This window comes from Arachis duranensis, chromosome 8 (genome assembly GCF_000817695.3).
Source record: "Arachis duranensis cultivar V14167 chromosome 8, aradu.V14167.gnm2.J7QH, whole genome shotgun sequence".
Lineage (NCBI taxonomy): Eukaryota > Viridiplantae > Streptophyta > Magnoliopsida > Fabales > Fabaceae > Arachis > Arachis duranensis.
Genome location: NC_029779.3, coordinates 25,622,158 through 25,634,963, shown reverse-complemented (window position 1 = coordinate 25,634,963; position 12,806 = coordinate 25,622,158). Strand labels below are relative to the sequence as shown.

The 12,806-nt window shown below is 33.8% G+C and overlaps 2 protein-coding genes across 4 annotated transcripts; both read left to right on the top strand.

Annotated features, from left to right (window-relative positions):
• The first annotated feature begins 705 nt into the window (after window positions 1-705).
• Window positions 706-4,591, top strand: LOC107461563 (oxysterol-binding protein-related protein 3B-like). The gene is made up of 11 exons (XM_052253114.1): window positions 706-1,051; window positions 1,279-1,317; window positions 1,651-1,735; window positions 2,045-2,161; window positions 2,253-2,325; window positions 2,568-2,673; window positions 2,816-2,950; window positions 3,128-3,304; window positions 3,405-3,549; window positions 3,648-3,826; window positions 4,082-4,591. Exons 1-11 carry the CDS (start codon window positions 966-968, stop codon window positions 4,317-4,319), a joined length of 1,380 nt encoding a protein of 459 aa, XP_052109074.1. The 5' UTR covers window positions 706-965; the 3' UTR covers window positions 4,320-4,591.
• A 2,141-nt stretch (window positions 4,592-6,732) lies between these two features.
• On the top strand, window positions 6,733-11,968 carry LOC107461637 (telomere repeat-binding protein 5). Of its 3 annotated transcripts, XM_021129134.2 has the most exons (10): window positions 6,733-7,062; window positions 7,999-8,203; window positions 8,297-9,239; window positions 9,336-9,542; window positions 9,618-9,680; window positions 9,779-9,858; window positions 10,048-10,289; window positions 10,484-10,807; window positions 10,937-11,000; window positions 11,444-11,968. In XM_021129134.2, exons 2-10 carry the CDS (start codon window positions 8,126-8,128, stop codon window positions 11,642-11,644), a joined length of 2,202 nt encoding a protein of 733 aa, XP_020984793.1. In that variant the 5' UTR covers window positions 6,733-7,062; window positions 7,999-8,125; the 3' UTR covers window positions 11,645-11,968. The 3 variants fall into 3 exon arrangements, with proteins under 3 accessions (XP_020984793.1, XP_015935660.1, XP_015935659.1); XM_016080174.3 differs by having other exon boundaries at window positions 8,297-9,542; XM_016080173.3 differs by having other exon boundaries at window positions 6,733-8,203; window positions 8,297-9,542.
• The last annotated feature ends 838 nt before the right edge of the window (window positions 11,969-12,806 follow it).

Below are 12,806 nucleotides of genomic sequence, written 5' to 3'. Positions count from 1 at the left end.
TTTTTACTATTATATTTTATAAAATAAAATATAAATATACTCTCAATTAAAATTTTCTTTCAAATTAAAGTAATTATTTTTTCAAAATTTTAAGTGAAATTATAATCATTCTTCATATACAAAAAAATCAGTTACTAAATTAATACAAAATAAAAATACGTGAAATAACAAATATTATATGGATAACATTTTTGTGAAATTAAGAATATTTTTTTCTAATGAAGTTTGATCCTATAAATAATATATAAAAATTTAGTTTTAACTAATATTTATAATTATTTTTTTAAAAAATATATTTAAATTTTCTATTTAAATATTAAGAAGATAATTAAAAGGTGACATAATTTAGTGTTGTGATAATTACTTAAATAACATTAATTAGAGTATTTTTTGATATTCTAAAAACAGTAGGAAGCTATCTATATTTCTGGATTTGAATTCTCTAAAGTTTGAATTTTATTTTAAAGATTAAAGTGTGATCTCTCACCATTGATTTCATAGGTGAGACCAAAAATAAATATAAAAGAAAAACTATTCAAAAATAGAAGATTATACTTTACTCTCTAAAATAAAATTTACAACTTTAGAAGATCAAAATCCTATATTTCTATATATCTAAACCATAAGCGAAAATAGGAGCTATGAAATGAGTTTGTCTTTTGAGACCGTTTATGAGGAGAGATGACAAAAAGTCAAACACATGAAATGAAATGCTATAAAAGCGGGCGTAAAAATCGATCCATGCTCCATCACTCCTAAGCACTCGCGCCATAAACGTAGCATGCTTGCGTGTCTCTCATTTCTTCCATTAACACTTCAATCTCATTCTCATTCTCATGGCTCTCTCCATTCCATTCACCCACATTTTCATTTCAACGCACATAACATTATTTCCAAAAGTTTCAAAATTTCACCCTCATCTTACCAATTAAGCTAAGCTAATTAGGGTAAGGTTGAATACAGAGATGAGTAACCTCCCGGTTACTGACCCGCCTGAGACCAAATCTACGGGCTTTTTCGCTTCCATGTCCTCCATGTTCGGCAGCGCCAGGTACCACGCTCCGTTCTGATTTTTTTGTTCGAATATTCATAATCGTTTTATTGCATTTTCTCTTGTTAAGATCATCATTGTCACTCAAATTGGTCGCAACTTTATAGCGTAGATATCACATTCTATTTCCTCTGATACTCAAACCTTGATTATTAAACAATTTCATAAATATTCAACTTGTTATTATTATTGTTGATTTGGATAATATAAATAATTGAATTTTGTAGGCGGGAATCGAGTAGATCGCACTCACCGGAACGCCTCAAGTAAGTGCTCTTCTCGCCCAAGTCAAAGCGTATTGTTTACTTGTATTTGGGATAATTCCACTAATATATCGTTGGTTGAATAATTGATTTTGATTGACTACACTTATCACAATTATTGATTTGAATGATTGCTTTTGTGAATTCATATTCAAATCTCTATAACCAGGATGAGTTAGGCGTAATCAATTGTATTATGGTAGCAGAGCATATTTTGCGTTTGTCGATTATGTATTACTTGAAGCTCGATATGATCATCACTCCTAATATTAGTTGGAAGGGTGTGGTTTTAAGTGCAATGTAAGCTTATTATGTGTGTTTCTCCTATCATTCTAGTTTGGAAGGATTAGAAGTCATAAATCCCGAGGGAGGAAAAGATGATGCAGCAGAGGAAGCTAAAAAAGGAAGATTTAAACCGGAGGTGATTATTTCTTTCTTTATTTTTTCATTTTTCATTATAGCGTTGTTTCTTATGACCTGCTTAAGCATTAAAAATGTTCAACCCCACAGTACGATCTTCATAGTCCTTCGTCATTTAATCTTTATATTATTTTTGTGTTGTGTTGTTTTCAGATTTTGTTGATTGTTGCATATTAGTGTGCTGCCTATTATAATTTTTTTTTTGGTTTTATTTTATTTTCCTTTGTCTTTTCTTTAGAACATGCCTCATACATTGTAGGTTCGGATAGCATTTTTCTCTATTTTCCTTGACTTGGCTCTCTTTACACAGGAAAGAGATAGTTTCTTCAAAATGATGAAAAATTACATTGGGGCAGATGTGACATCATTGGTAACACTACCAGTTACTATCTTTGAACCTATGACTATGCTTCAGAAAATGGCCGAGGTTTGTGAAGCTTCAATTTTTACCATCATTCAATTGCTTCTTTTTCTTTTCTTTTTTGCTGCTTGATTGAACTTCAAAGTGTTTGGACTAGTTGATGGAGTACTCCCACTTGCTTGATAAAGCAGATGAGTGTGAGGATCCATACATGCGGCTTGTGTATGCATGTGAGTGTTTTCTCTCCTTTTAATCCTTCTATACAAGAATTTTATTTTATTTGGAGATAGTGGAGGAATAGTTAAAGATTTAGGTGAATAAAATCAAGAACCTCTATGTAGCATTTTAACTAGTGTTGACATGTGATCAATCAGCAATGTAAATCATTTGAGCTTAAACATTTTATTGATATGACTTATGCATGTGTTTTACCACTATTTCTTTACCTTTTGCAATTCATTAATCATCACAGCATCATGGGCTGTATCTGTGTACTATGCATACCAAAGAACATGGAAGCCTTTTAATCCAATCCTTGGAGAGACCTATGACCCCCCCCCCCCCCAAAAAACAAACTTTTCTCTATCCCCCCTTACTTTCAGATCAGATTTCTTTGTTATGTATGTTAGCATTTGGAAGAACTGCCTGTATTCTTCTCACGGATGCTTTCCTTTTAGTCCCTTTATATTGGATATCTTCAAACGATGTCTTTTTTCCCCCTTTTAAATTTCAGGTTAGTCATCATCCCCCAATGAGTGCTGGGCATGCTGAGAATGAGCATTTCACATATGATATCACTTCGAAGTTGAAAACTAAATTCTTGGGAAATTCTCTGGATGTTTATCCTCTCGGAAGGTGATCATGTGTTGCATTTGTTCAACGAATTGCGTTATTTATCATGAATATGGATTATGCGATATGATACCTCTAATTTGATGTTTTAAGCAATCAACTTGTTCTTTTTTTTTTTTAAATACATCCTAGTTTGCTTGGTGGCAAAAGTATTTTATGTTTGTGAATGATTGCTTGCAGGACACGTGTAACTCTCAAGAGGGATGGTGTAATCTTAGATTTGGTGCCACCTCCTACAAAGGTTAATAACCTGATATTTGGACGGACATGGATTGAGTCACCTGGGGAAATGATAATGACAAATTTGACAACTGGGGAAAAAGTTGTACTTTACTTTCAACCATGTGGATGGTTTGGGTAAGAAACTTAGTGTTGTGCTATTCATATTTCTATATTTTACTTTAACTTGTCATTCACTCCTCCGCTATTATCAATCAATATCAATATTATCTTGCAGGGCTGGTCGCTATGAGGTAGATGGGTATGTTTATAATGCTGCAGAGGAGCCTGAAATTTTGATAACTGGGAAATGGAATGAGTCAATGCAATATCAACCTTGTGATTTGGAAGGAGAGCCTCGTCCAGGTACAGAATTGAAAGAGGTCAGTGAGTTTGATTTCATACATTACACTTTTTATTTTGTTGATAAGTTAAATGGTGAAAGCTCAAATTCTCCAAGCTAAGTATGCTGACTGCACAGGTGTGGCATGTTGCTGATGTTCCAGAGGATGACAAATTTGATTATACATATTTTGCGCACAAATTAAACAGTTTCGACACAGCTCCAAGAAAACTCTTGCCATCGGACTCCCGTTTACGCCCAGATAGATATGCACTTGAGATGGGTAACATAACCAAATCTGGTGCTGAAAAGAGCAGGTCCCTTACCATTTCTTTCACTCCCCTTGCATTCTGTTTCAGAAATATAGTAAACCATCACCATCCTACAACCAATACTCAATATTGACTGATATATAGTTTTGCATGTGGTAATTGTACCAAGACAAGACCGAAAATCTATGTTATCGTGATCTGTGATCTGTCCCCCACTGAGGCTATACAAGACCATAAAAACATGCTTTGAGTTTCACCTTACATTGCATGTGTAATAAGGTTGTGTTTGTTACCTTACAGGTTGGAGGAGAGGCAGCGTGCTGAAAAGAAAATAAGGGAGGCCAAAGGGGAAACCTTCAAAACAAAGTGGTTTGATATAACTAAAGAAGTGGCAACCACTCCTTGGGGTGACTTGGAAATCTGTAAATACAATGGTAAATACACTCAGCATAGAGCTGCTATAGATAGCTCAGACATTGATGAGGTTGATAATAAATCCGTTGAATTCAACCCATGGCAGTATCCACCACCATCATAATTTTGTCCTCGGTACTCTGTTTTCTCTCTTTTGGAAAGCCTGAGATAGTGGAAAATATCTGTCCTTTTCTGGTTGTTGGCTTGTGTATATGGTATGGTAACTACAGTTCATTATTCTGTCTTAATTGATCTATAATTGTGATGTAGAATGTTATTAGTTTCTGTAGAAAGAGTGGAACATGTTTTATTATGTATATTATTGTATGGTAATCATCATAAACATATGCTTTCAATTTATTATATAGTTTGCTGATGGTATAAGAATTTGAATGAAGGTGGAAGATATATATTTTCTTTTCCTTTTCAGTTCAATCTAGAGATAACGTTTGGTTAATGTATTGAGATAGAGAAATTAATAGACATCAGAAAGTTGACAGAAACAAAAGTATATATGTTTAGAAAAAAGAAAAAAATCGTGTTTTAATCTATCACCAAACAATTCCTATCGTTAATAGCTACTATTATCTAAATAATCATTGGATGAATAGAGGGAACATATTTTAAAAGAATAATAAATAACGTATGAATCTTATTAAATAAATGTAAAATTCTTGATATAATACATAAAAAATAAAGTAAAAAATAATAATGAATGAACGTAAGATATTGGCGATTAATTTAATTACGATGGATCACGAGCCTTGACAATGTCAATACGTTTCAATAAAATAGTCATGCTTACCACATGAACTACTTGGTCGCATCTTTCGAATCTGTTAATTGCATCAACTCACCAATGTAATGCGATATAGTATATAGTATAATATTTTTCCAGCAACCTGGCTTTAATAAACCATGTTTTTTTGTTCATATGAATTTGCGGGATTGTTTAGGTCTTTAGGGTGAGACTTGAGAGTGACACATGGAAGTGGCTTTACGTGAAGTAAACCCTACCTCATGATTGAGTTACGTGACCTTCAATCTCCCTTTAACATCATAATTCATTCTTTCCTGTTCAGACTATTAATATAGCTTTTTTAAACTGAAATATTGAAGAATGGAATGCAAAAATTTATTATTATAGCTTACACAAGTCACTTATGGCAATTCATAGTATAAAATTTGAGAAGAAATCATAGCATTCATAAATGGCATCAATTTTGATGAATTAAATTTGTGCGCACAATTATCTTTCAGGAGGTTGATCTTAATCATTTGTGCATACCATTTACTTAAATATATTTATATATATCTAATTTTTTTATTTTTTATTAATATATAATTAAACACAATAATATATGTGTCAGATGAATATTAATAAATATCATATTTAAAATATATTTAACATGCAAATACAATAATTTAGTAAAATATCCGTGTTTTATATGTTTTGAATAAATGAATGAAGTTTTATCTTTTGAGTGCATGGGTGTATAATCATCAACTAGTCTGCACTATTATTGCTTTATAAGTTGTGACGCATTTAAAAATATGAAAATTTGTTGTATGTTATGAAAGTATTAACCGAATACTTTTGGGCATCAAGTAACCAATCCAAAAAATTTTAATAGCGAGAAAAATATATATAACGTAATAATAATTTGAATTTAGCTATTATATAACTTAAAAATACATGATAAATTTATTAATGAAAATTAATTTTTTTATATTTTCAATAAAAATATTCTTAATTTGTAATCTTAATATATATTTTTAAGACACAAGATAGATAAATTTTAATAATTTTTTAATTAATATAATTATTGCAGAAAAAAATAAAATTAATTAAAAAAATAAATAATATCTTTTAAATTTATTTAAAAAAAACAAATAATATTATTTAAATTGACGTGTTTAATCTCATTTAGACTAGAACTAGAATACTCATCTAGGCTAAAAATTACATAGCAACTACACTTTTCGAGTGATGATATATTAATTGATTATAAAATTATTTTGATACAAAATATGATAAAAATAAATAAATATTAAAAAATTATTTTTCAACACTTGTCATTTTTGTCAATCCACATCCGACTCTTGGCCACTAGAATTTAAAAGCCGTAATATTCTACGCGATGTTATCTAATTCACGAAACATGCTCCTTTTTATTTTTTATATTCAAAAGGACGTCATCAAAACTCTAATCAAAATAAAAAAATAAGAAATAAAATTGAAAAAAAAATAAAAATAAAAAAGAAATGTGAGCGAGCGTTTTTCACGATCGAGCGGATCAGAAGGAGCCAGAGGAAGTATGGAAGCAACACGTGTCGGCATCAGAAAGCGCATTCCACTCCCACTGGAAGTGGGTCACAGGGTCATCCAATTGCGTGGAACTGGTCTTTGATGTGTTTCACCATTAACCTGCTATATCCGGTCGCCCAACCCACACATCACCGATACATCCGGTAACACGTGGTCAATGCTATAAAATGCTGGGGTTTAAGCAAAAAGACTTTAATGGGTTTCAGAAATTCAGAGGGTTTTGGGTGATCCATATTACACAAGACAGAGATCAGATTGAGATTCAGATTGAGATTGAGATGAGAACACCAATCACACATCATCAACAAAACCCAACCATTTTCAAAATGCCTTCCGTCTAAAATCAACTTCTTCTTCTTCTTTTTCTTCTTCTTAATAATGGAAACCTAGTACTGTATGTGTTCTTTTTCTCCATTTTGTGAAAGCTTTGAAAATTCTCTGATAATTCTTTCCCGATCTCACATTTGCCTCCAAATTCCAAAAATTTGCCGAAATTTCGATTCTGCGGTGCCTCATAGTGTTGATCTTTGGGCAACAGGTGATCATTATGTTTGAGCTTTTAGCGGGTTTTGTCTGAGAGACACAACATCTTTTTCTTTCTTGAGGATTTTGAGCTGCAAGGTTTATCCTTTGGGGGTTGGGATGACGTTGCTTGATGATGAAGTTGTGTGATTTTGTTTAGTGGTTCTGATTCATGAAATTTTCAGCTCGTGAACAAAGCTTTCCTCTGATATATCTACCTTTTCTCATAATCCACGTGTTGTTTCATTTCATGTTTTGCCTCTCTGTTTTTCCTTTTGTTTGATCTTCATCTATTCGTGAATTCTGGTTTGTATGCTTTGATCTGTGGTTTTGCGGGTAATTTAACGTCCTTGTGTTATTTTTGGCGGGTGAATTGCTTGTTTTCTTAGATCCGTCTTCTTCCGAGAATTTATATCGCTTTTGTGATGTTGGTTGGAATTCTTCTGTTTAGTTCTCTTTTCATGAACGTGTCTTGAATCTGGTCGCGTTTGGAAACCCCTTCTTTCACTGATAATTTCATTTTCTTTTTAGTCCGTACACACACACACACACTGTCTCCGCAGAGAAGTAAAAACTATATGTTGCTCCGAGCTGAGTTATTTTGTGTCTTCGTCATAATCATTTTACTTTGTTTACTCATTTGTACAAAGGGGTTATGTTTTAGTGTTTTGCACTTATCTTCCATTTGATGAGATTTATATGAGTACTTTATTTGTTAACCTTTTATCATAAAGTTTGGAGAGACACACTTGGATTATTGTTGCGCAACAAATTTGATTATGTGAAAGATGTTCTTTTGAAATTGGAGTTGTGATCTGATCCTTTATTTTAGCCAATCTAGTTTTTCACCTTGTTGGGATGCACCCACCAGATACCCTGATAACCAATCCAAGCATTGGTGTAGGGGAAGATTAGTATCTGAGTCGTCACATATGAAAGTTTACTTTGACAGGCTTTTCAGTTGAGGCTGGTGTGATCAAGATCAAGCAACACACAAAGATTGCTATTGTTTGACAATGGATATTTGGTTGCTGAGATTGTGCATTTGATAGATACATATTTGGCATGGTTCCTTAGATATGGTGTTAGAGAGGAGGCTAGACTATGATTTTAATGGCCACCAAGTGCAAGTCAAGCGCCGAGCTCGTTCAGCTAGGGTAAATAAGTTATGCTTCTTATTTTGGGCTGATTACTTTAGTCACAGATTGTGAAAACAATCCATATAATTTTCCTTTTTAAATTTTTCCTAGAGGAGGGCTAAATTTCAAAGAAGGGTGGAAGATAATCAAATGTGTGCTTTTGACTTATTGGCAACTGTAGCTGGCAAGTTGTTCTTGCAAGAGAAAGAGCATCCACTCACATCTGGGGATAAATCTTCGGAAAAGATTCAGCAAGGGTTTGTTAAAGAAGAGTGCCGGGATGCAAGTGAAGCATTCAAAACTGAGCTTTCCAACGAGGGTTGTCACAGAAGATGTGAGCATGGATTTGTTAAAGATGATTCCAAGAATGCAGATAAGCCATTCAAAGCCGAGCTTTATGTTGAAGGAAGTAGTGACATAAAATGCTTGTCAAATTCAGAAGTACAAAGTGAAAATTGCCATTTTAAGGAACACTCACATCCTAAAATTGATGGCAATTCACATGTTGCTTCAATGGTGGCCAATTCCAGTTGCTTGGAGAGGCTTGGTGCTGAGAGATTGGCGGATGGCAAAAACCATAATGAAGTGGGAAATCTTAGTAGCAAAGTTGAATTAGGTCTTAGTAGCAAAGTTGAATTAGGTTCTTCTGGAAGTCCATATACTATTGGATGCAACTTAGGTGGTGATGTAACTAAAGTAAAGGATGAGCTGCATAAGTTTGCTAAGGCACCAGTTGTTACTTCAACTGAGATGCGGTGCTTGGACGATCCCGTGGGTGAAAGGTCTCCTGTGCAGTTAAGTTCAGGTGGCAATGCCAAGTTGTCTGGGTGTGTTGACAACATGCCTTATAGCACATTGTCTGAAGGTTATGACAATGTGCCTGTAGTTAGTAGAGATGATGACGAAAACTTTTCAGGGTGTGATAACCCTTCTTTAGAAACAAAGTCCTTTAGGCCAATTAGTCATATAGGTGATCAGAGTATAAGGAAAACATTGGCAGCTAAATACTGTAAAGTTGCCCAACAGTCAAAACATGATACACTTTCTAATAGTGGTGAGTTCATGCTTATTTATGTAATTACTTGCTTTCTTGTATCTCATGCTTTTTGTTCTTGTTCACTAATCTGTTTTTCAATTGGAAACATATTAGTTGAGGTTGTGAATGGAAATTTGAACGAAACTTACACCAGTAGGAAGAACTTTTATAAACGCCAAAGATCTGAAATGAATATTCCTTTCAAAAAGAGGAAAATTTTCAACTGTGGCTCTTTCTCAAATTCCAATGAACTTGTCAGAAGTGGTGGCACTTATGACAAGAAAAATGGTGCTTCTAGTACATCTCATGGGACGCACAAAGGTTTTGTTCTGTCTTCCAACTATTCAAATTTAATCACAAAGTATTTTGCTAAATGAATTCCAACTCTTGATGCAGACACTGGAATGTCTTCCCTAGGAGCACATCAGTACTCTTCATTAGGATCTAAAGATTCTCATGGTAGGGGGAAGATTGAGAGAGTGTTTCTTTATGTGCTCTTTGACTTGACTGGTGTCTTCAAAGGGGTTCTTACATAAAGATGTCTTTCTTTTAATCAGTGAACCTTAGGATCAAATCGTTTAGAGTGCCTGAGCTTTTCATTGAGATACCGGAAACTGCAACCATTGAGTCCTTGAAGGTATTTAAAAAAATTACATTGTGCCCTAAAAATATATCATCCTATCCCGTATTCAATCTTAATGATGGATGGCATTTGTTTATAATTATATGTGTATTCTTCTCGTGCTTCTGTTACATGGCATCATCAATATTGCATCTGTCCACATGAATAAGTTGGTCTGCAGCTCTTTAACATGTTAGTCTGCAGAGGTCAGTGATGGAGGCAGTGACTGCTGTACTTGGAGGTGGATTGCGTGTCGGTGTGATTCTCCATGGGAAAAAGGTTAGGGATGATAGTAAAACTCTACTTCAAGCAGGAATTTCTCATGATAAACAGCTGGATGCTTTGGGCTTTACCCTGGAGCCTATTTCTTCTCAAAGTCCAACACCTGTATGTGCTGCAGATTCTCGCCATGTTCCTACTGTAGACAAGCCTCAGCCGTTACCAAGGTAGTGCATAACTTCCCATCAGATGCATTCCTGATTACTAGAACTATAATCCTTTGCCAATATAATTTTGTTGAGATTTCATTGTTTCTTGGAGTTGTTTTCTTATAGATTACTGTCTTTTCTTGTGACCATTTCAGTTTATTTTCAATCATTGATATTCAGGTTTTTTTCCTAAAAGGATTATTATTATTCAGGTACCCTTCTAGTGCAGCAATTCATCAAAGAAATCAGAGCTGTTCTGATGTGTTCCCCGAGCATCGGGTAACCAGTTTAGGTAACCTTGTTGAAAGTGATCAAGATTCAGCACTTTCTCCTGTCAACACAGCAGTTTATAAAAGACTAGCAGATTCAAGAGCTTTGGTTACTGTTCCAGAGATGGGCGTGCAAGCACTATCTCTGCTACCTGTGCCGCAGAAGTCAAAAAGACCCGAGACTGTGCAGCGCCGAATTCGTAGACCTTTTTCTGTTGCTGAGGTGGAAGCTCTGGTTCAAGCAGTTGAGAAACTGGGAACTGGAAGGTAAGATTTACATTGAAGCGTTTGTTCAGTTGTGTACATGCTCAACTACTTTGCAAGTAACTAACTATTAGGAGAGATTTAAGTTCTGACAAATCTCCTATTTTCATTTAAATTTATTTTTCAAATCAGGTGGCGTGATGTTAAACTTAGAGCTTTTGATAATGCAAAACACCGGACATATGTCGATTTGAAGGTAAAATCTTGTGTAATTATTCATGCATAGCAAGAGCTGCATTGCGAATTTTATTAGTCCACAAAGATTATTTAATATTTATTGCTTATTTGATATTGTTGAAGAGAACGTGGGTGTCACACTTCATCTTTTATTTGAAAAAACAATCTAGTTGTTGTGTCAATAATGGCAAGTGGTTTCTTGTATACTAGGTTAGCTATTTATTGCTTCATTAGTGCTCTCTTGCTTTAACCAGACATGAATTTCATGTACATAAATAGTCATTGCCTAATTCTCCTATTTTGTAAACAAAATATTACAAAGATGGTGATTGGATCCTAAGAAAAAAGAGCAGCATCACCTTCATTAGTAATTTAGTATGGTTTTGGCATTTTCCCCATGTGGAATTTATAGAGAAAGCTCAAAAGTGTTGGCGTGTGACATTTTGTATGGGGTAAGTGCAGGACAAATGGAAAACCCTGGTACACACGGCAAGAATATCCCCTCAGCAAAGAAGGGGAGAGCCTGTTCCACAAGAACTTTTGGATAGGGTCCTAACTGCTCATGCTTTTTGGTCCCAGCACCAAACTAAACAACAGCTCAACAAGCAGCACCAACAACAACAACATCAGCAGCAACCACAAACTTGCCTTCTCCTTCAATAAATTTACATAGGAGGTTGACACTTACTCTACAGACAGCACTATGTGGCTTTTGTAAATGGGGGTGGGGTGTTTAGACTTTCTGACCCTTTTGTTATTGTTAGAGTACCCATAACTTCTTTATATGTATTATGATGACATATTTGTTTGTCACTTTATCATGTAAAAAAAAAATTATATATATGATAACATGGAAGAAAGTGAAGCCGAGAGAGAATATGTGTTTACATTCTCTTCTGTTTACACCTTGGTTCTTTCCCTTTAGGGAGAGGTTGCTTCTTGTAAATGGGTGATGCAATAAAGATCTTGCTGATGCAATTCTTTTGATGTAAATGTTCCTAATATATTTTTCTTTTACCATTTTAACTATATGCATGTCTTTAAGGTTGTAGTATTTAGTTTTCTTTCTGTCTGTCTATACTTCTTGATTAATATATGTATAGTCCCCATTTACGTTGTGAATAGCTAAATACATGTCCATAACGGAGTTATAATTATAAAATTGCAGTATCCCTTTAATTTACAAAATTTTCTTTTAAATCTAAATAGGATAACTACTCTATTTGATAGTTAGCAATGTCCTAATTCAACTGGATCAATAATGGAATTGAGTTTCCTAATCCTAAATAATCATACTCTTATTTCCAATTGCAAACATCGCAGTAGACAACAAAGCTTCCAGCTCACCAAGCAAGTTAATACAACCACTCGATTGAGAGAGTTACTTATTAATTAAAATACATCATTTGGAAGGTCATTAGTCATTAATAAATGTTAGCCTACTGATGTGTTGATTAGCTCAAAGTTGGAGGGACATAGTCTTTCCCTTCAACTTCAAATCTTGGTATGAAGTAACCAATATTGAGGGAGTTATTTTACGAAAAGAAATGACGTTTGTACTATTTTTTATGTATATTATTTTTTATTGTATGAAATACAAATTTTATATTTTTTATCCATCATTTTCAATGCAAAATATGAAAGGTGTATAAGAATGATGTATACAAGAGTAATACATATATCATTCCTATTTTATGACCAGAGACAATTTTGTTTGAACATTCCTGATACCAATTATCTTTACTATCAAAATCACTTATCAAAGATACTTTGTTAAGTTGTTGTGTTCATATATTGAATACATTTTAAACATAATATTCATTTA

Coding starts and splice junctions, on each gene's coding strand:
- LOC107461563 (XM_052253114.1), top strand. CDS start 966: ATGAGTAACCTCCCGGTTACTGACCCGCCTGAGACCAAATCTACGGGC. Junction 2,951..3,127: donor GATGTTTATCCTCTCGGAAG/GTGATCATGTGT, acceptor GATTGCTTGCAG/GACACGTGTAACTCTCAAGA. Junction 3,827..4,081: donor TCTGGTGCTGAAAAGAGCAG/GTCCCTTACCAT, acceptor GTTACCTTACAG/GTTGGAGGAGAGGCAGCGTG.
- LOC107461637 (XM_016080174.3), top strand. CDS start 8,126: ATGGTGTTAGAGAGGAGGCTAGACTATGATTTTAATGGCCACCAAGTG. Junction 9,543..9,617: donor ATCTCATGGGACGCACAAAG/GTTTTGTTCTGT, acceptor CTCTTGATGCAG/ACACTGGAATGTCTTCCCTA. Junction 10,290..10,483: donor AAGCCTCAGCCGTTACCAAG/GTAGTGCATAAC, acceptor ATTATTATTCAG/GTACCCTTCTAGTGCAGCAA.